The sequence below is a fragment of the Barbus barbus genome, assembly GCF_936440315.1.
Source record: "Barbus barbus genome assembly, chromosome: 25".
NCBI classification, from domain to species: Eukaryota; Metazoa; Chordata; class Actinopteri; order Cypriniformes; family Cyprinidae; genus Barbus; species Barbus barbus.
In genome coordinates, this window is record NC_136753.1 from 25,443,157 (window position 1) to 25,465,741 (window position 22,585).

Below are 22,585 nucleotides of genomic sequence, written 5' to 3' on the forward strand. Positions count from 1 at the left end.
GAATCTGAGGGTGCAAAATAATAATAATAAAAAAAAAAATATTGAGAAAATCGGCTTTAAAGTTGTCCAAATTAAGTTCTTAGCAATGCATATTACTAATCAAAAAATAGTTTTGATATAAAATACAAAATATATTCATGGAACATGATCTTTACTTAATATTCTAATGGCATAAAAGAAAAATCGATCATTTTGACCCATACCATGTATTTTTGGCTATTGCTATACATATAACCGTGCTACTTATGACATATCTTTTTGTAATAAAATCCAGCTGTCATGCATTCAGACAAGGTCTATACAAGTAGGATAAAATGTTGTCTTTTTATCAATATTTTACATAAAAGAAAAGGGAAGTTGTTACGTGTTTTAAATGCATGCATTTAATATTATTATTATTGAAACATTTCTTGGTCAAAACTTGGTTTAATAATTTCATGTATGTTATGTATGCTCAGCTGTTTTATTGGATTAATTGTAAGTTTCATAATTGTTTCACTGTTTAAATTGTGCACAAAAGTTTATAATAGGCTACTATTCAAAAGTTTGGGGTTAGTAAGATTTGTTTGAGGAAATATTTTTATTCAGCAAGGATGCATTAGATTGATCAAAGGTGACAGAAAAGACTGATATAATGTTACAAAATACTTCTATTTAATAATACTTATATACCTCAATTCGGCTTTGCCATCACAGTAATAAATTACATTTTAAAATATACATTTTAAATAGAAAACTTATTTGAACTTGTAATAACATTTCACATGACCTTTTTTCACTGTAAAATATGCGTCATTAGCCTTCAGTAGGTTTCAATGATTTAATATCTGTTTTTACTTTGTATTTTTGATGAATATGAAGCTACACTAGACAAAAGGTACAAAAGCTGTCACTGCGGCAGTATCTTTTCAAAAGGTAGGCTACATTTTGTAACTTATTTAGTGCTAAACCTTGCATATTAGTACATTAAAGATACATATTAGTACCTAAAGTGTACATAATAGTACCTAAATAATACATATAAGTACCTTTTCAAAGGGTACCATCCCAGCTTTATTTTAATTTTATTTTTTTCTGAGAGTGTGACTGGTCACTATACTGAACAGCATATATCATAATCCTTATTATAGTCTTTATAAGCATCTATTAATTGCTTCTAAATACAAGTTACTGTGTACAAAAATTAATGCACCAGAAACCAACAACACCAATAACACTCATTTCTCATGCACAATAGAGCAAACTAATGTAGCACAAAAATAACATAGTCATTATAAAAAGGATAGATTTATTTAGAATTAGTCACATAATTTGCAAAGCGTAATCCTTTGACAATGAATCATCGTTTGAAAGGCAGAAATCAATATATATTTACTACTTCACAGACACAACACTGACATCAAGTAAAGGAAATCAGGTACATTCGAGGTGTACAAAAAAACTGATGAACGATGAAACTAATTCCAGGTTTCTCAGTTTCAGATTTGGAGCTAAATGATAGTTGGATTTGAGATTCTTTACGGACACGGTTTCAGACCAAATTAGGTTTTATCTACAGCAAAATAAACAGGTCATTCAGCTACGATGTTCTACAGCAGTTCAAGCAATCAGTTTGGCTGTGAATGGAAAGCCTGGTGCACGTCAATGATTTACGCTGTACTAGATGTTTTGGGTTATTTGTACATGGCTTTTTGAAGGTCTAGGGAAAATGAGCCTAGTTCTACAGAACTATATTTAATACCAGTTCCAGAATATAGACATTTGCCATTTGCCTTGCTTCCATGTAAAAGGATGCTGTTTGAACCCCAAACAGCTGAAATGAACAAAAAATTCTGCATTTACAGGAAATGCCCATCATTTTTGTTGTTGATTGCATCTTGCTATAGAAAACCTTCAACTCAGTCGAAAGAAACACTCTTTGGAGACAGTCAGTGAGCAGATTGGAAATATAACCAGCAGTTTAAATTACAGCTCAAATGGATTCTGCTATATATAAAGTGCTTCGGTTTTTATTTCTCTTGCCATCTGGACTTTGATTTTTTAGCAGTATTGGCTTATTCCTTTTGCCACACTGAGACTGAGATTAAAACGGCCCACCGATGTTAAAGAATACTCAAGGGTTACAAGCCCTACTGTCCCGTACTGACTTGCAGAGGTGCGTTCGACAAATCAGAAAGGAAAAGGAGAGCGAGAGGAATGGCACTTGATGATGTCACCTCACACATGACATGGACTTGACGATATTCATGGTACGACTCGGAGAGGAAGAAGGAGGACAAGGGGAAGTTGCATTTAACGTCTCTCGTATCCGAGCCATCTGACGGATTGAAAATGGATTTCTTGGTTTTCCTAGCCCTTTCTCTGGGATGGAGCCAGGGACGTGTCCTGGTGTGCTTGTCCAGTGAAGGTGGACCAACCTGGTCATGTTTCTAACTCTGCCCCGGCCAATGGAATGACAAACACGGTGATGTCATCACCGGAGCCAAGTCTCTCATTGGGCAGCCGCCAGCCTCGCTCCTTCAGGACTCCACGTGAGCGCATCAGGAGGTCTTGTGCTGCTAAAGTGTACCTTTATAAACATGAAATGACAAACACGCCATCAGCATTTGAACATTAACGTAAATGAAAAATAACAATAGAGGGCCTTGATGATGACAAGCTGTACACTGACATCTACTGGTCTAACTACTACAACACACCCGAATCAGCCAATTATCAACTCATTTATTTAGCTATCCTAACTATGCATAATTATATAAACTAACATTCAAAAGTTTTTTTTAAAGAAATGAATACTTTTATTCAGCAAGGATGCAGTGATGACAAAAAAGACATTTATAATGTAACACAAGATTCCTATTTCAAATAAAGAAAACTATGTATGGTATGTATATAGGCTTTATATTTATATTTAATTATATTGTATCTTATTATATTTTGTATTATATAATCAAATTGTATCTAATAATATTTGAAATTATATAAAAAATAAATATATAGTTGAAATCATATATATAAAACAATTAAGAATAAATAAATAAATTAAATTGTATTCATCCAAAAATTCAGGAAAAAAATGATCATGGTTTCCACAAAAATATTAAGCAGCACAACAGCATTGATAATAATTGTGCACAAATCAGCGTAATAGATTGATTTCTAAATGATTGTGTGAAACTGATGAAAATTCTTTGCCATAACTTTAAATTACTTTTTAAAAATCTTAAATCTTAAAATATTGAATGTTATTTTAGACTGCAATAACATTTATAGACAAAACAAATCTCTTTTGAATGGTAGTTAGTGTTTTATTATTTGCATTTAGAACATTTTCGTGAATATGTGGGGGAAATGTGTACTGTCCATTATGTGATCAGGCCAGTTATGATGGAAAAATCCAGCACTTACCTCAAGGGATCATTGGGCTCACGACCAGACAAGAAAGTCGATACTGCGTCAGAAACATCTCTGTCAGTTGTAACGTCCCATAGTCCATCACTACCCATGACCAGGACATCATCAGACCCATGTTTGTGCTCAGAGATGTTGTACACCTTGACCTAGATATGGGCGTGATATTATATTATTATTATGGTGCTGTTATGCTTCGTATGCCATATATTTTGAATTTACACAAAAGCAGGTTTAAAATAACATGTAATGAAACATTTTGGGTAACCTGTCTATTTCAATCAAGAAGTGATTTAATAACTAGTAGAGTAAATAAATGGCCTTGCATATAAATATCCAATAATATACTCACTTCTGGGCAGCAGGATAGGAAAGGTTTGATATGAATGTTGGAGTTGTACACTTTCAAGTCGTGATCCCCTAAACCACGCGTTACTCCAATAGTAGCCATGACTCGAGCCTAAGAGCACACAAACACACACACACTCACAGCTGGAGATTCATGTGCCATTAGTGCAAAAAGGTTCCTTTATATTCATGCAAACTTTATCAAACGAGACATTATTCTGGCCTACAACTGGCAGAACATTTTAGCAATTCCCATTTGCAACAGCTCACTACTCCTGCTTTGTAACAAATAGCTGTGAAAACTGGGCAGAAAAAAGCTTCAGACACCTTCATTAGATTATATGTTAGGTCTGTAACAAATGTTACCGCTATGCAGCTTTAAATATAATCCATTTATAATCCATTTGAAGTAGAATTTTCCGCTTACCTTTTTCCCCTCCCCATAAATCAGCGGGAACTTGAGATCATCTTCTACAATTATCTTATATGCCCTGAAATAATAACAGGTAATGGTTATGTTTTATATACTGTATATACATACAATTAAGCCTGTTTAAGTTCATCCCATTTAGAATTACCAGCCAGTCATTGTGTGGTCTCTAAAAAGCATCTTCTTGCCGAGTTCATTGTGTTGTATACGTCTGGGGAATTCAATAGGTGTAAACTCATTCCCAAGCAGCTCTGGTTTGAGGAAGCCCTAGACAAAAACAGCACAAACGCGATGGAAGGGTTACAGAATATCCAATAAAAATGGAGCAGACACAGTAAATGAATGAACAGGATTTAGAATGAAGCTAGAAATGGAACGGGAATTATATTAGGACAATAACACCAGATGACTCACCAGGTACTGTAGCCGCTGTCTTTCACTTTCTGGTGTGAATTCATTGGACATTGGGATGACCTCATTGTTTCGGACAATTATAGCTCTGTGGGAAAATTACACTGGCTGTTTATAAGCAGTTTATAAAAGACTGGACGATATTGTCAATAGCAAGTTATATATGCTATTTACAATTCCATACAGTACCTACTGCAGTTATTTTCTTGCTAAAATCCCCAAGATTATCATCATGGGTAACTGCCACAGTAATGGAGTCATTTGGCCAACAAAACTAACATGGAATGTACTGTTGTAATAACAGTAAAGCAGAAGACACATTGTCTCCTTAGAGACATATTTATGTCATCTTTTCATTTCAGGCAACAACAATTTCCTCCATATTTCATTAGACAGACATTTCAGTGGCAAATATAATACAATGTCCTTTTGTAACAAAAATACATCACACTCTTATGATATACAAGTTCACAGTTAGAATTTGCATCTTGGCAAGATTAGGGTCGACATTCAACCTCATTTATTTTGTATACTAAGCTTTTTAACTAAAATAGACCTTTTGAATTGCTAATATAACATGCACATTTAATCGCTGTATCTTTTAAGTCCTCCTACCTGCTGTCTCCAGCATTTGCTACATAGAGTTTCCCCAACAAGTGAATAGCAATCAAGGCACAACAGCCGCCAGAGATGCTGTAAGATTCTTTCTCCTTCTCTATCCTGTCGTCCTATAGAGTGGGACACACAGACACAGACTCAGTTTTCTCCTCTGTTTGCTCACATCTACACAACATAACAAAATTTCGAGATGAATTCTATGTTAAAAGCCCAGTCTTAACATTTAAACATCTGTGCCAAAAAATTGTTGCACTTTAAAATTATATCAGTTTATCTAATAAAATTTAAACATGAATTAAATGAATTATTTCAAATGTCAATTTGAAAAATTATTAATTTATTTATTTACATATATATTTTTGAATTAATAGATAATTTATTTATTTAATTTTGAATTGGTACACCTAGTCCTCCATAAAAACATCCACAGGCTTATCTTATCTTTTACAGTTCTCACCATCTCTCTGAAGGCGGTCTCTATGATCCCCATCACCAGGCTCTCCACACTGATGTCTTTCTCCATGTGGAACCGCGGCTCATCCAGGAGCCCATCCTGCTCCTCTCCATCTAGGCAGGCCCCTTTCTTCGCCTCAGCCTGGAAGGGACTGCCGTTCTTAGCCAGACAGATAGGCGGAGAGTTGTTTTGATTTTCAAGAAGATGAGCCACATCACAAAGTCGCTCGCGGATGATACAATGGAGAATTTTGGATGCCATGAGAGCAGCACCAGAGCCGGCGTGTCCATCAAACACTCCCCAGAAGTACATGGGAATGCCTGTGGTGTCCTGAAGGGATGAGAAAGAGGACAAGGTGTGTCATTTCTGCACCATTAGCGGCATGAAACAGAATTGAAAAAACAATAACTTTTTTTCATTTTTTTCATTGTTCAAATAAACAGGAAACTTGTCTTATGCGCTTGGGTATATTATTATATTACAACCTGTATTCTGGAAATGTTGGGAAAATGAAAACCAAAAGAATTTCAAATCACATGAGCCAATATTTTATCTTCAAAGAAGATAGATAACATAACAAATTAAAAAACAAACAAAAAAAAACGTTGCAACGTTTCCTGAATTTGGGTTATAAAGATTTAATAATAATAATAATATAACAAATATAACAACAACAATAATCTAAAACATGTATATATAATTTAATATAATACATCTAATTTGGTAAGTTTGGGACTGGCCTACCTGATTGATTGATTGTTAGTTATTAGTTATTATTGATTATTAGTAACAATTTATATAATCTATATAAAAATATAATATATATACATTTTAATGAAGTTATATAAATAAATGTATGTAAATAAAAAAAATACATACAATTAATTTAGTCAGAATAAGTAAATGAGGTAGCCTATCCCAAACTTATATGAAATATTTGATTATTTATCTAGAATTAATTAATTAATTAAGTTATTTATTTGACTGTTTGTTTATAGAATTGATTATTATTAGTAATGATTTATCATTACTTTTATAAAATATATCAAATATATCAAATATAATATATATAATTTAATACATAAACATACAATATATATCAAATATTATATAATATAAAGCAATATATGCAAGTTAAAAATATTATATATATTTATTATTATTATTATTTAGTCAGAATTACTTTTGAAAAGATGCATTTTATTTTTATGCGTTTTAAGATGCTTCATAATGTTGTAGTAACAATTTCTACCAGTAGGGGGCTAATTGGCTCATGCTAACTAGCTGAATCGTGACCTCTTGCTTCAAACAAACAGTGCAATGTTTTGAATGAACCACAATGTTTGCACTCTTTAGGGGTTCAAAATACCAGTGGTTTACTTATAGCTGTTCTACAGCTGGAATAGGAGAAGGTATTCTAAAAAAAAAAAAAAAAAGACACGCTTCCCCTTTAATAATTTTCCATAGCAAAAGCTAGAAGTTTTGAATAAACCAATCAAGCTAGCAGATTAATATGGGACTTATATCAGTTATACAATTTAGAAAATATTCGACAAAAAAAAATTGATACAATAGACTAATCAGTATCAAAAAGCAATGCAAGATGGCACAAAAACATGTAAAGCCTTTTGAAAACCACAGGGGGGCATCTGGACCCCTTCCATAGCTTTTCTAGAAACACTCTCCAATCTCAATTTCCTGTCATTACCTGTTGACAAGATTAACTCGGACAGTTTACACTCGCTCAGTCATGTAAGATCAGCAGCCAGCTGGCAAGGCCTGTGGCAGCAGCAAACGTTTGTGGCTGGATCTCTGATTCTAAAGAGCAAGAGGTCCAAGTCAAGTGAATACGTGGCCTTGCTATCCTTTTTTTTGGCCTGTTTGTCTGTATATATACTCTTGCAGACAGGCAGCGCAGCAGATGATAGGATGATATAATTGATTTAGAGGAGTTGAGAGGGGTATTAAGTGGGGGAGGGCAACGTCACGTGATGCAAGCAGAAGCGAAGGGAAGAGAGGAGAGAGGTCAGTGTCCTGGTTAACAACCTCGCGCGAGTAAACACTGCTGGAGATTACCAGGCCATTTCTGATTGTTGGAAACTACCGGCGATTCTGTGAGTAAGATCTTGTCAATGAACTCAACTGTTTCTCCCACACATTAATGAAATTAAACAGAGAGCAAATGTCATCGTAACATAACGCAAAATGATAATAAATCTCCCTGGCAATCATACAGCATCATGCTCAGAACACCAAAAACCTAGTTCTATACCTTTTACTGTCAACAAAACCAAATACAGATCAACCTTTTAACTTCTAACATGTCTAACCTGATATTAGATAGATTAGTATATTAGATACTTGAACATAAGTGAGAAAGGCCAAAGTGGTCCTATTACTTGATTTAGTTTTTGGGGTGTATTAGAATAGGTTTTCATGCTCAATTGTTCCATAAACACATTATTTTTCATTTGTTTTACATTATTGCAGCACCTCTTTTCCCAGTCTGTATCAAACACACCAATTACTTCCTGATTTGATGAAGCCCCTCCCTCCGAAATTCGTTAGCTGGCCCAGTGCATTGTGATTGGCTAACCGCTTAGAGTGATTTCTGTAAATGTCGCACCCTTACGGAGCCACACACATGACATGCAGGGGGAAAAAAGTCAATCATGCGCACAATTTGCTAATTCGTTCCCTCGATTTACTAAAACGTGCACACAATTTATTAATTTGTTTTCCTTGTTTTAAGTAAATTGTGCCCACAAAATAATAATTTGTGCCCTTGTTTTAAATAAACTGTGTGGCCGATATAATTTGTTCTCTCATTGTAAGTAAATTGCGTGCACAAAAAAAGAATTTGTTTCTACTTCCTGTCTGCATTCTCATAAACCCATGTAGACACCTCTCACTTAAAATTATTCCATGCAATTATGCAGTTCCAACAAATTATTTTGTGCACATGATTTACTTAAAATGTGGAAACAAATTACGATATCGAGTGCACAATCTACTTAAAATGAGGGAACGAATTAGTAAACTAAATAATCAAATTACACTTTAAAGGCAGGGTAAGAGATTTCTGGAAGCCAATGTTGATATTTGAAATCACCAAAATAAACACGCCCCTACCCCAAAAGGGTCTCTCCCCTATTTTGATAGATCCGCCCCACATATAGGTAGCCTACGCAACCCAGGCAACGATTAGTTCTGTGAAACATAAGCCGCTTTTCCACCGAAATTACCTGGAACAATATGTCCCAGGAACTTTTTCCCCCCAGACCTGTTGCTGTCTGCGTTTTCATCGCAGTCTAAACTAACGAGAAGATTAGGCAAATAGTATGGTGACTTAACGTTAGGTCTGTGCATGTTTCTCAATACCAAGTACGCAAATTTCAGACTTGCATCCTCGGTAGTTCGGACTTAACGAGTTAGACTCGGGAGTGTGAACTCCCGCGGAGGAACGATGCAAGTCCGGTAATTCTAAGTAGGGCTCGCTGCAGTCCACACGATCCCAATCTTGCGTAGCCAGACCTTCAGACTGACGGCTGAAGGTCTGGAATCTATGGCAGGTTTCATTGGTCAAGGCTCGCCCATGAAGCCATTTGACCGACATGTCAAACAACCAATCAGTTAGTTTCGTTTAGCGTCATGTTTCGGGGCGTGGAAATGTCGCCACAATAACAGACCGGTGTGTAAAACTCTTGGATGTATTTTAAAGATTCTATGCCGCAAACTTTAAATATTTCACATACTTTTGAAAATCCAGTGTTTAGTTGACCCTGATAAGCATTCGTCGTCACAATTGTAAACACGACAGCTTTCTTCTTTCGTGAGGGGGTTTGGCGCCACGGCATGTTTGTTTCCCGGCCGACCGAAAATAAACGCGACACTCGCGTCTCCCGGAAATCCAGTTTAATTCAACCAGTCAGATGACGACTTTGACATTCCTGAAGTGTTTCCAGAAAAGTGTGCCATATGCATCAGACGCTTAGCCAACGGTCCGTGGGCGTCACGTCTGAGGCTGAGACTAACAAGATCCAGGAGGCGTGGTTGGATCCACATCTAGGGGGTGGAGATTGGTAGGTTTAGGGGTGGAGATGGGGTGGGTTTAGGGATCAGGGGGTGGAGATGGGTAGGTTTAGGTATATGTAAGGTAGGAGGAGTTGGATCTGGATCCAACCACACCCCCTGGATCTTGTGGGCTGCAGCGAGACGCTCCTCTGTAATTCTGCAAAGAGCAGCGTACTTGATAACGTCAGTCAGCTCGCCTTGGCTGCTGCAATCTTCCTCACTGTATTTACATATGAAATATATCAAACATCACTGCCTCTTTTCGTTTTCATTTAAACATATTAATAGCCGCAGAAATGTAGATCGGGGAATGTACATGCATTACAATGAAACTAAATATTATATCAAACATTGCCTGTTTTCATTTTCATTTTAACATATTAAAGGGGTCATATGATGCTTTTTTTAAAGATCATTATTTTGTGTATTTGGTGTAACAGAATATGCTGACATGCTTTATTGTTCAAGAAACACATTATTTTTCAAATACTGTTCATAATTGTAGGTCCTCTATGCCCCGCCTCTCTCAAACGCTTCGTTTTCTACAAAGTCCCTCCTTCCGACAAGCGCAGTCTGCTCTGATTGGCCAGCTGGCACAGGGCATTGTGATTGGCCGAACACCACAAGCTGCGTTGGAAATGTAACGCCCCTTTCCATAATCGCGAGCTTCATCTTTCAAACTAAAAGTAAAGACAGTTAATAATGTCCTTAGTTTTACCATCAGTTCAAGCCCTAAAGGGAAACAGAGTCGTGTGACAGACACAGTGATGATGCTCGTATGTGTTTCCACACAAGCCGCGATTAAGATTCCACTGTGACCCTCTCTCGCGCGCGCGCACACGACGCGCAAAACTCCGCATTTGAACAGTCAATAGCAAATACTGATTCAGAAGCAGCAGATTGTCATAGCAAAGTCAGAATTACCTCCTCTCCTAGGTTCACGAAACGGTCGTCCATAAAATGTGTTGTGATAACATCTGGGCTGTGCTGTTCTGTTGTAAGTAATCTTAATGATTCCTAAATGCATCTACTTTCGGAAGGCCAAATAAAGTGATTTTGCTTTCAAATAGAAACACACAGCGTCTCCCTGACTTGGCTGCTTCAACACTACTGCGGTTACTGAAACCACGCTTTCTTTTTTTGCATGAATATTTGGGCGGCTATACGCAAATATTTCCACATCGTGACGTAGACATGTGGGGGCGTGTTTGAATGAGCCATTTTAGGGGGGCGTGGCAGGGTCTTAACTTTGATAAAGAATATCTCTCTGGTTTTGAGACTTTAGTCTTTGCAACTTCAGGGATCTTATCTATGCACAAACAGCTTGTAACACTCCAAAGAGAAAGGAAAACTTGAAATCGCATCATATGACCATCTTTAATAGAACAATAGAATAAAGACCAAAGATTACCTGTTAGATTTACCCAAAACAAATTATAGCTTATGTTTAACCACTACAGAGACATCAGAGCCCACGGCAAATGTCAGAAGGACTAGCCTAGGTTATGCACCTCTCTTCGGGATACATGAGCACTGAGCACCCGGTGATCGCGTGAAGCTCACGTCTCCGAAATCGGCGAAGCACATTTTTCAAATAGGCGCTGTTTTTATAAATAAATTGCAGATTTGAGTTTTAAACAACTCCATTCTCGTCTGAAATACACGCGTCCAGTGTAGGCAGGCTTTAGCTGTTGCGGCACGGCATGTCCGGTGTAGACACGGTGTTACTCACCTATCGAGAAGAAACAAAGCAACCTCGCGTCCGATCGCAGGCCTTCCGCTCCTCGAGTTCTCTCCAGTGCTGGAAAGCTGATCCAATATTTACACGGGTCCTACTTCTTGCCTTATCGTTCCGCAGACATTTTCCTCTTTTGTTTTTTATCTGCCATCTCTCTTTCTGTCACTCGACTCGGCTGTTCACTGAACGCTCTCTCTTCCATATCATGAGTAGACCAGCCTTTTACTGCTGATTGGCTACAAGTTTGTTTTGGTACTCGGCCCCGACTCAGTTTTCTAAAATGTTTTTGAAAAATCACTTACCCTGCCTTTAATGAAATTTTTCCCAAAGACTCTTCTGAAAAGTTGCGATTTTCTAGGACAATATGGCTAGGAACTATACTCTCATTCTGGCGTAATAATCAAGGAACTTTGCTGCCGTACCATGGGTGCAGCAGACACAATGATATTACGCGGCGCCTGAAAATAGTCCCCACCTAGCTGGAGAGTATATTTCCTAGCCATATCAGCCTAGAAAATCTCAACTTTTCATTTTCCGTCAGTCTTAGTATTTCATTTTCTGTCACTCCACTTACCGTAGTAAAATAGTGGAGTGTTCCTTTAAAGAGAATATCTCTTAGAATGGACTTTGAGCTTTGTAACATTGCAGATCTTTTTTTATTCTCAAACGGCAACATTACACACTAGCTAACTAAAGTTTTAAAAAAGAGAAAACGCATAATAGGACCCTTTTAAGAGAGAGGTGTGTAAAAGGGAGGATTTCGTCAGATCGCACAATACCAAAGACTCTAAACAGACACCACAATCCTCCTTATTCAATTGTCAATGCAATATTATCTAAGAGGATGTTTTCCATTTTGCATTGGATTACATGTTATTATGGGGTAAGACGGACGTAAGGGTCAGACTGCGGATGAGGATCAGAGAGATCAGTGTTATGCCCGCATACAAACACAAAAACACTTTGAAGGTCTTAAGTCCAGGATTGGTGAAAACACTGCCTAGACCACATCACATGATCAAAACTTTCACAAGGAAAAAAAGAAGTTTCACTTCCTTTAGGCCTTTTGAATGTCAGCTCGTATTGGAAACTTCAGCTTCATTTTATCATTCTAGATCAGCAATTATGCAATGAAGCACGAGATGCTGGTCTATATTTTGATGTAGTTTTGAATAATTGAGTTTCCCATGATAGCTATGAGCAGGGTACTGACCAATCAGCAACTAGAACCAGAACTGTACATTTTATAACCTATTAAAGCACAAAAGACAAACTCCACTTATGCAACTGAGTTAGCTGACGTTTACTGGTGGATTGGTGCATTTCTATGGAAGCCCGTTTCTGCCACTGAATAAAAAATACAGCAATGTAATTGCAACTTTTTACCTCACAATTCTGAATTTTTTTCAAAATGCAGAAATGCATGATGTAAATATAAACTTGCTGAAGTCAGAATTGCTAGATATAAACTCGCAAGTTTACCATTTTTCTTGCAATTGTGAGTATACATTTCGCAATTCTGATTTCTTTTCTCAGAACTGTGAGATATAAACTCGCAATTATGAGTTATAAAGTCCAATTCTGAGGGAAAAAAGGACTATTTTCTTACAAATGCTAGTTTATATCATGCAATTCTGACTTTATAAGTCACAATTATGAGTTTATATCACTCAATTCTGAGAAAAAGTCAATTGTGAATTTGCAATTGTGAGAATAAAAGTTTGAATTGTCAGTATGCTTGTTGAAGGCTAGGGGTTCAGTTCAGAAATGAACTTTGGTCAATTTCAAGAACTTTAGTGTTCTGTAACGTAGTTTCAAAATGCCAGGCCTTCCAAGCATATCTGGATTTTCTTTAAATTTAGATTAGGTTTCTGCAACAGATGCCTGAGCTCAATGGGAACTCCAGAATCAGTGAGTTCAGTGCTCTGTCAGCAAGCTAAATCTTTCATCATCTTACCTGAGACCAGTTTTGCCCAGTTCAATTGGTCCACAATAGTTCCATTAAAAAGTAGATTAGGAATCTTCTTTATAGATGTTTCAGTGGATTCATAAATATTGATACCAAGAATTGAAGCGCAGTGAAAACTTGCATTACCATTGATTTCAATAGAATTTGGCGTTAGCAATATTTTCATGCAAACAACAGTCTACATCCTGCATTGGTCTTTTCAGGATATAGTGTCTAAGACTTACTTACCCCACTGTCTTCCGGTGACGCAGAGGAGCGCTGCTGCTTGCTACTCATCTTCCTGATATACAGCAGTTCACAGGACGCCTGGTCTTCATTCAGCATGCTCTTCCCAGCATTTATCACCCTGAAAGAGAGACCAAATCACTTAATCATTTATTAAAAACAGTAATACTGTGAAATATTATTACAATTTAAAGTAACTACTTTGAGTATATTTCAAAATATAAAGCAAAGCAGAGTTTTCAGCATCATTACTCCTGTCTTCGGTCTCACACGATCCTTCAGAAATCAGTCTAATATGCTGCTCAAGAAACATTTCTTATTATTATCAGTGTTGAAAACAGTTGTGCTGGTTATTTTTTTTTCTTTTTTGCGAAACCATACTTTTTTCAGGATTCTTTGATGAATAGAATGTTTAAAAAAAAAACTATTTATTTAAATATATTATTTTCCATTATAATGAGTTGGAAAAAGTTATCTTTAAACGGTCTAAATAATGCTACCGTATGGAGCTTTAAAATGTAAGCATTTCATTTACCACAGAAGAGAGGGAAAAGAGTATCCCAGAACGACACAGTAATCTGACCCACCAGGCAGATCTGACCTGGGCTAGCAAACCTGATCCATATATGAGGGCATAAAGTGGGAGATTAATGGATTTTATATGAGAATGTAAAAGAACAAGGTGTCAGAGGGTTCGTGATCAGTGCTACACTGCAAATCTGCACAGTATAGTCTCATAAATTGTAGCATAAAGATGGTATGTTCTGTAATGATGAGAAAACATGTAAAGTTTGCTTCATCAGCTGCAAGCATGCAAAAAAATGATGGTTTCACATACAGACCAGGTAATGTATGATGCAGTGAGAGACACAATGACCTTCGCTGTTTGCTGCAACCATGCGTCAAAAATAAACAGCTAAACAATTCCATTGTCATAAGGACACAAATATATGTGACCCTGGACCACAAAACCAGTCTTAAGTCGCTGGGGTATATTTGTAGCAATAGCCAAAAATACATTGCATGGGTCAAAATTATATTTTCTTTTATGCCAAAAATCATTAGGATATTAAGTAGAGATATTTTGTAAATTTCTTACCGTAAATATATCAAAACTTGATTTTTGATTAGTAATATGCATTGCTAAGGACTTCATTTGGACAACTTTAAAGGCGATTTTTAGGCGAATATTTTTATTTTTTTGCACCCTCAGATTCCAGATTTTCGAATAGTTGTATCTCGGTCAAATATTGTGTGATCCTAACAAAAACCATACATCAATGGAAAGCTTATTTATTCAGCTTTTAGATGTATAAATCTCAAGTTTGAAAAAAAATGATGACCCTTATGACTGTATATCAATATATATATATATATATATATATATATATATATATATATATACATATATCAATATATCTTGAATAGTCTAACAGATCCAAAGCAGAAACATTTGTTGGAAATTACTAAACAATAAGCCCTTGTCCCTATTTGTGCAACTACTTGTTTAATAACGTTCAGATTTGAGAATACCTATTATGCAGCTAAATATCACTTCTAGTATGACAACAGTCTAGCATGAAGAGAAACATCAAGCCATTATTTGCCAAATCTGGATTATAAAAAGCCATTCTCTTCCTAATCTGCTGAGAGCAGTAAGATGCTTCAGGCCACAGTCATGATGAGCCAGCAGACCTGACGAGATATTTAGAAATGTTAGGGGTCTTTTCTTCAAAAGTTTGTGACTATTATTCAATATTTCTTCTACAAATGGAACCACTAAGCAGTTCAAAAGTCCAACTGATTATTTAAGTTCTGACAATAGAAAATAATCAAAAGCATTACCAGAAAGCAGGCCAGTCTTAGATATACAACAGTACTTTTATCAAACTGTCTTTACCTTTATCAAAAGTTGACACATCATCTAAATAAAAATGCTAATGAATATAAAACAATATAGCCACAATATTGCATTAATTGTAATATATCAATATTGGTTTTCTGTAAAGCTGCTTAGAAACACTATGTCTCGTGAAAAGCACAATACAAATACATGTAAACTGAATTCTGCAACATGTGGTTTTTCATTTAGATTCAGATGATAAAGTCCCACTTTAAGCTCCTTTCAAAAGAGGAAGTGTCTCCTTGCAGCAAGTTCCTTCTTCTGAAGTCACTTCACTTCTGCCACATTAGGTTTCAAAACAGTACAATTTCTTTAAATGAAAGTAACACTTAAAATGGAAAATTGTGATTTTCAAGAGAAGCACAACCATACGTGTACTGTAAAGGAAGCAGAACTAAAGTCACTGTCAGTGGAAAATACAGAGTAGAGCAATGAGCTAAAGCCACAAACTGAACCGTTTATTAGCAAGGCTTTAACACCAGACAAAAGAGACACAGCTAGCATTTCTGGTAACTTTGGTTAACTGACAATGGTTTTCTTTCTTGAAAGAGCAGTCAGTATTCCTCGTGCTAAGTCTTCTGAGGGATCCCCATTTCTAACATTAGAAAGGGGCTGAAGTTCATTTTTATGAACATGTCAGCGTGAACATTTAGTACAAATTGATTTGTGAAACCATCAAAAAAAAAAAAAATCAAGGTTTGGCTGGTTAGCATGGGCCTGCAGATGGAATAGTAGAACTACAGTAAAAAGCATTTCTCTCCATTGACGGCTATTAAAAAATTAGTTGTATAACATTGCATATTTTGGTAGATTTTTTCGCTAGTGTATATATTATGATTTTATCCTTCCCCATGCGATAAAAACGACTGTAGAGTATTCTTAATCAAACCCAATAACCACTTTCTGTGTCTTTTTAAAGGAAGATTACTATGTGCATTATATAATTGTGTATAGTTGTATCTTCACATAGCTGTGAGCTCAGGAGAGAGATACAGCTTCAATATCGAAAAACCTGATGAGTAATTCTTCACCTCCACCCACTGTGTTTAAGAATAGAGAATAAATGAAATCCTTTTTATGGCGCCGTGTATCTTGACTTGTGCCTGTTGACTTAGTCAGTTGTCAAGCAGTTTAAGAAATCTAAAAAGCAGAGAAACGAAAGTATATCCCATTATTTGGATAATTAATATTGTTGCGCTGACCCCTCCATTAATAGCTGCACAGAAATGTGTCACATAAACTGTCAAACTGAAATGATTTTTGAATGGGATTCTTCAATGCAAAAGTGCATGTTTTCAAAACTGACTAGGTTTTACCATACAAATTAAACAAAGAGCAGTGTGTCAACATGTTAATGAAAGAACTGTTGCTTAAGATATCAAAACTGAAACTCGAAAGGGAAAAAATCTAGATAATCAAGTCTAACTCACTAATTGACTAGTTGGATGTTGGGCGACTGAATGACTAGTATCAACCCATCCCTACAGAAAACCAAACGTTATAATTCACTTGCAGTCATACATTTTTTGACAGGAACTCATGTATTGTGGCGTGGGTGCTTGCTGCAGCATGAATCTGTTTTAACTTTGCCAGCTTGGCAACACAATGTTCATAGAAAGCCAATCTTCTTGATCCACAGTGAATGACTCAGCAATATCTTATAGATAATAAGTAAGTAAGTGTGTGTGAGTGTGTGAGAGAGAGATTAAGAGTAAAAGAGTCTACAGTGCAGCCATTAATCTAAACTCTTAAGACTGTCAGAATTTAAAAGGAACTTTTCACTCTCATATTGCTACAAACCTGTATGAATTTAATTATTTTCGGGAACAGCAAAGGAAAGATTCGGAAGAACTGTGCTGGCTGCAAATACAATGGAACTTCAAAAAGAGTGCAAAAACACTATAAAGGTATTATAACCTATTATTTTGTGCTGTAGTCTTATGAAGCCTTACAATAGCATGTATGAGAAACACATACAGTGGGGAAATGTTTTTTTGATCACCTGCTGATTTTGCACGTTTGCCCACTGACAAAGAAATTATCTATAATTTTAATGTTAGGTTTATTTGAACAGTGAGAGACAGAGTAACAACAAAAAAATCCAGAAAAATGCAAGTTATAAATTGATTTGCATTTTAATGTGTCAAATAGGTATTGATCCCCTACCAATCAGCAAGATTTCTGGCTCTACTGCTCCTAATCTCAGCGTGTTACCTGTATAAAAGACACCTGTCCGCAGAAGCAATCAATCAATCAGATTCCAAACTCTCCACCATGGCCAAGACCAAAGCGCTGTCCAAGGATGTCAGGGACAAGATTGTAGACCTACACAAGGCTGGGATGGGCTACAAGACCATCGCCAAGCAGCTTGGTGAGAAGGTGACAACAGTTGGCGCGATTATTCACAAATGGAAGAAACAAAAAATAACTGTCAAGTCTTCCTCGGACTGGGGCTCCATGCAAGATCTCACCTCGTGGAGTTTCAATGATCATGAGAACGGTGAGGAATCAGCCCAGAACTACACTTGTCAATGATCTTGTCAATGATCTCAAGGCAGCTGCGACCATAGTCACCAAGAAAACAATTGGTAACACACTACGCCGTGAAGGACTGAAATCCTGCAGCGCCTGCTCAAGAAAGCACATGTACACGCCTGTCTGAAGTTTGCCAATGATTCAGAGGAGAACTGGGTGAAAGTGTTGTGGTCAGATGAGACCAAAATCCAGCTCTTTGGCATCAACTCAGCTCGCAGTGTTTGGAGGAGGAGTTTGGATAATGCTGCCTATGACCCCAAGAACACCATCCCCACCTTCAAACGTGTAGGTGGAAATTTTCTGCTTTGGGGGTGTTTTTCTGCTAAGGGGACAGGACAACTGCACCGCATCAAAGGAACGATAGACTTGTACCGTCAGGGCCAGGGCATTGAAGCAAGCCAGGGCATTGATAATGGGTTGTGGATGGGTATTCCAGCATGAGAATGACCCAAAACACACGGCGAAGGTAAAAAAGGAGTGGTTCAAGAAGAAACACATTAAGGTCATGGAGTGACCTAGCCAGTCTCCAGACCTTAATCCCATAGAAAATCTGTGGAGGGAGCTGAAGGTTCGAGTTGCCAAACGTCAGCCTTGAAACCTTAACGATTTGGAGAGGATCTGCAAAGAGGAGTGGGACAAAATACCTCCTGAGATGTGAGCAAACCTGGTGGCCAACTACAAGAAACGTCTGACCTCTGTGATTGCCAACAAGGGTTTTGCCACCAAGTACTAAAGTCATGTTTTGTTTCAAATAAACCTACCATTAAAATTATAGACTGATCATTTATTTGTCAGTGGGCAAACGTACAAAATCAGCAGGGGATCAAATAATGTTTTTCACCACTGTATTTAAACCTTATACAGTATAAAGTATATTTTACAAAACTATTTTGAATGATTAATTTATTAATCTAATTGTTCTGACTCTCAACCCCCTGCTTCAATGATCTGGTTAACAGTTAATCTCAGGATAAGTTATCAATACACTTTAGTCAGGATAGAGCCATATTTCATTTTTCACAGGAATGAAAACGAGGCTGTGAGTAACAGAAGTCTAGTGCATTGAATGGATACTGTTATTTAACAACATAATGATGATTGTTCATGTCTTTCAGAAAAAGCTTTCAGTAAACAAATACTCCAACTATTTTGGGAGTTAGAATTACATGATCTAGGACCTTTATATAGTGCGTGCCATTGTAAAAATGGCCTCATAGCCTCATTTTCATTCATGTTAAATTCGATAAGGCATCTAACCTGATCACGATCTATGAAGCTTGTATTTTGGTGTATTTAGGCTGTCTTCAAAACATATCACAGAAGATATATAGAACACTTGTATAATACTTTTATGGTGCTTTTGCATCTTTACAGCTTCAGTTCTCAATTAATTGAAACTGCATGGAAAACAGCTATTATACAGTCTTCTTGTGTTTTTCTAGTTGCATATTTTATTCTGAAATACATCACATTAGAACTAAAAGTGAACTTGCTGCTGAAAATGATCACTATCAATGTTTGCTAAAACCTTTTGTATTTACCTTTACCTTTGTTTGTTAGCGTGTCTGTGAGCACATGCTAAAGCGACCAGCTAGAAAGTCTGTTTGTTTCGCCACTTGAGAGAATGCACTCAGTTTCAAATGCTGTCATCACACGGCCTCAAACAAAGTTCTCCTCTTGTACAGTAGTTAATAATAGATTAAATAACCAGAGGCTAACAGGACTTTTTTCAGTATCAGCGCCTGTTCTCTCTCAGTCTCTCTTCCTTCAGATAGCTCCTCCACACACTGGGCTCAGAGAAGGTCTATGTTACATAAACATATTTTTTTTCCAAACAACTTAACATTATATTCATTAATTTGATGGTGTGACTCAAAGACTGCATCATCATCCTGGCTTTAATCTTGGCCACCGTTTGCATGTACGGCCTTGATCTTCAACAGAACACGCCTGATGAAAGTCAAGGTTCCCATCCCTTTTGACCATGACTTTTCAGGCTTAATACTTTTCTAGGACTTAAATAACACACACACAAAAAGAAAAATCACAAAATAAAATGCATTGCAGTTTTTAAAAATGTATCCACTGATAAAGCAGGTATAATTTTGCTAAAAATGAATGCTAAAAAGTCCTTTATCACCCATTAATTATATTCACCTACAGTATATCAACGCGTGACATTACTGTAACTTTTTTGCTCATGTCTTAAATAAATTGTATTATTTTTCATCTTTAATAATTAATATTTAAATGTTTTATTATAAAATTATTATATTATAAAAAAAATCAACAATTATAAATACTAAAATGTATTAAAAATCATAAAAAAAAAAAAAATTACTAGAAAATCTTATAAGTTGATCATTTAGTAAATGCGTAATTGCTTTATAGCATTTATAACATAAGCATACTTTACAGTTAACATTCACAGTTACTTATTTTTAACCAATAGCCTACCAGTTTGCTACCACATAAATTTTTTACTTTTCTAGGAAAGTTGTAAGACCTAAGATTTCCCTTTTAATTACAACCGTGATAAGTGCACTTATGACTAGAAATGCAGCAATATCATATAGGTCCTTAGCGTCCCAATGCATCACTGGAACCTGGGACGATGCTCCCAGGTGTCTCTCTCTGCTCTGACAACAGCCCTGAAGCTGAGCATAACCAGAATAATGCACGACTAAAGAAATCCAAGATTTACTATTAGGCCTGGAATCAGGCTTTTGCAGGTTTTCTCAGCTGCACATGCAGTGGGAATGCAATTGCAATGTACTGTGGTACACTCTCCTTCCTGTACTGTGGTAAAGATGCATTCAATGAGTACTACAGTATCCTATGGATAGAAGCTACGCATATAACCCGACATATGCAGCGTTTTCATGTTTAAATGTAATGATTAGTTCAGGAAACTGTAAGCTACGTCATCAGTGCAGGTATAAGGAATTAAATATTTGAAAACATTCCAACATTCCAGCTGACTCTAGAACGCTGGGAGGATGAGGAGGATGAGCCATTGCCCTTGGTTAGGCTTGACATATAACCTTCCTGGGCAATGACGTCACTCCAGCTTTCTCGTTTTTAACCCACAATCGATTTATTATGCGCGTCTTAGACAAAAAACGCACGACTCACTCCGCGTATCCAGTTCGCCAGGGCAGCCTGCTGTCTCTCTTGAGCGCGATGACCGGTCTGGTCGCGTGCTCGGTGGAGTACTGCAGCAGCTCCGGTGTCAGGTCCAGAAACTCGGGTCTGTTGTAGGGGAAGCGCGGCGGCAGTCCGTCAGTGCCGCCGTTCTGCGCGGATCCGTGCTGCTGCTGCTGATGGTGGTGGTGGTGGCCGTGCGGGATCATTCCGCCCACCAGCGAGGACATGGCATTTTTAACTTTGCTTATCATCGCAGTAAAATATGTGACATCAGCGGCGCGCGAGGGACGGTAATCTTAACGATGCGACGCTATACGAGTCCAGCAGCAAAAACAAAACGCACAAACGCGTACAGTGGTTCAGTCGCGATGCAGGAAGCGGTTGACCCCATGTGACATTTGACAGAGAATGTTCCTCATCTAAAAAATCCTCTCCCTGCAGAGTGCGTATCATCACCCGAGAGTCTTATATCCGCCTATAGCACGGAAGATGCTGTATGCTGTAGCACTCTCAGCCGACCAGCCAGTGAAGGTACACAGAGACCACTCGGTTATACCATGACTTTCATGGGGGGGGGACTATTTTACAATAAAAAAGTCGTTTTAATTAATTTTATAATAGTAATAATAATAGTTAATCTACCAATTGTCATTAGCGCAATATAAATTAATAATAATTTTAAACATGAATAAAACGCAGTTTTTTTCATTAATAACAACATTTCATTAATAAAAAGCATGCGAACATATTTTTGTTCTCTTAATATATAAAATAAAATATAATAGCAAAAATGTTTTAGGCTACATGTTTTCATTAATATTTACATTATTAATATTTTGAAGTCAATTAATGATTTTTAATTGTTTTTGTCTTTTCAAGGATGATGATAATAATAATAAAATGTAAATTTAAGGTTAATTTCAGGTTGAAATCTGTCAAGGTTCTCACAATTGTCATTAGCACATTATAAATGTATAATTTTTTAAAATTAATAAAAAACATTTTTTCATGAATGGAATGCAGTTGTCATTAAAAATATGTAAACACATTGTTATTGTAATATATATGGAACTTTGAAATAAGTTTTCTTTTATTTTTTTAGTGAACTATCCCTTTAAGGCCGAATGCACTATACACTCTCTGTTATGGCAGTAACAGGCTATAAAACTTATAGGGACTGGATTTAAGTTATCCAGTTTAATTTTAGACAGACACACAGATAGATAGATAGATAGATAGATAGATAGATAGATAGATAGATAGATAGATAGATAGATAGATAGATAGATAGATAGATAGATAAAATGAAAATGTAAAATAAA

At 36.6% G+C, this 22,585-nt stretch overlaps 1 protein-coding gene across 2 annotated transcripts; it reads right to left on the reverse strand.

The window, feature by feature from the left end:
- Positions 1-1,269: 1,269 nt before the first annotated feature.
- On the reverse strand, positions 1,270-21,790 carry LOC306845115 (protein phosphatase 1H-like). Of its 2 annotated transcripts, none has more exons than XM_079377705.1 (10): positions 21,252-21,790; positions 13,682-13,799; positions 5,676-6,002; positions 5,216-5,328; positions 4,604-4,688; positions 4,338-4,456; positions 4,187-4,250; positions 3,764-3,871; positions 3,409-3,560; positions 1,270-2,569 (listed from the first exon to the last, which is right to left on the reverse strand). In XM_079377705.1, exons 1-10 carry the CDS (start codon positions 21,512-21,514, stop codon positions 2,422-2,424), a joined length of 1,497 nt encoding a protein of 498 aa, XP_079233831.1. In that variant the 5' UTR covers positions 21,515-21,790; the 3' UTR covers positions 1,270-2,421. The 2 variants fall into 2 exon arrangements, with proteins under 2 accessions (XP_079233831.1, XP_079233832.1); XM_079377706.1 differs by lacking the exon at positions 21,252-21,790 and adding an exon at positions 17,796-17,934.
- Positions 21,791-22,585: the final 795 nt, after the last annotated feature.

Bases quoted from the DNA above. Each gene is read 5' to 3' on its own strand.
- LOC306845115 (XM_079377705.1), bottom strand. From the start codon at position 21,514: ATGATAAGCAAAGTTAAAAATGCCATGTCCTCGCTGGTGGGCGGAATG. The intron at 4,251-4,337 runs GTAATTCTAAAT...TTATTATTTCAG, and splicing joins GACCACACAATGACTGGCTG to GGCATATAAGATAATTGTAG. The intron at 2,570-3,408 runs GTAAGTGCTGGA...ATGTTTATAAAG, and splicing joins GAGCCCAATGATCCCTTGAG to GTACACTTTAGCAGCACAAG.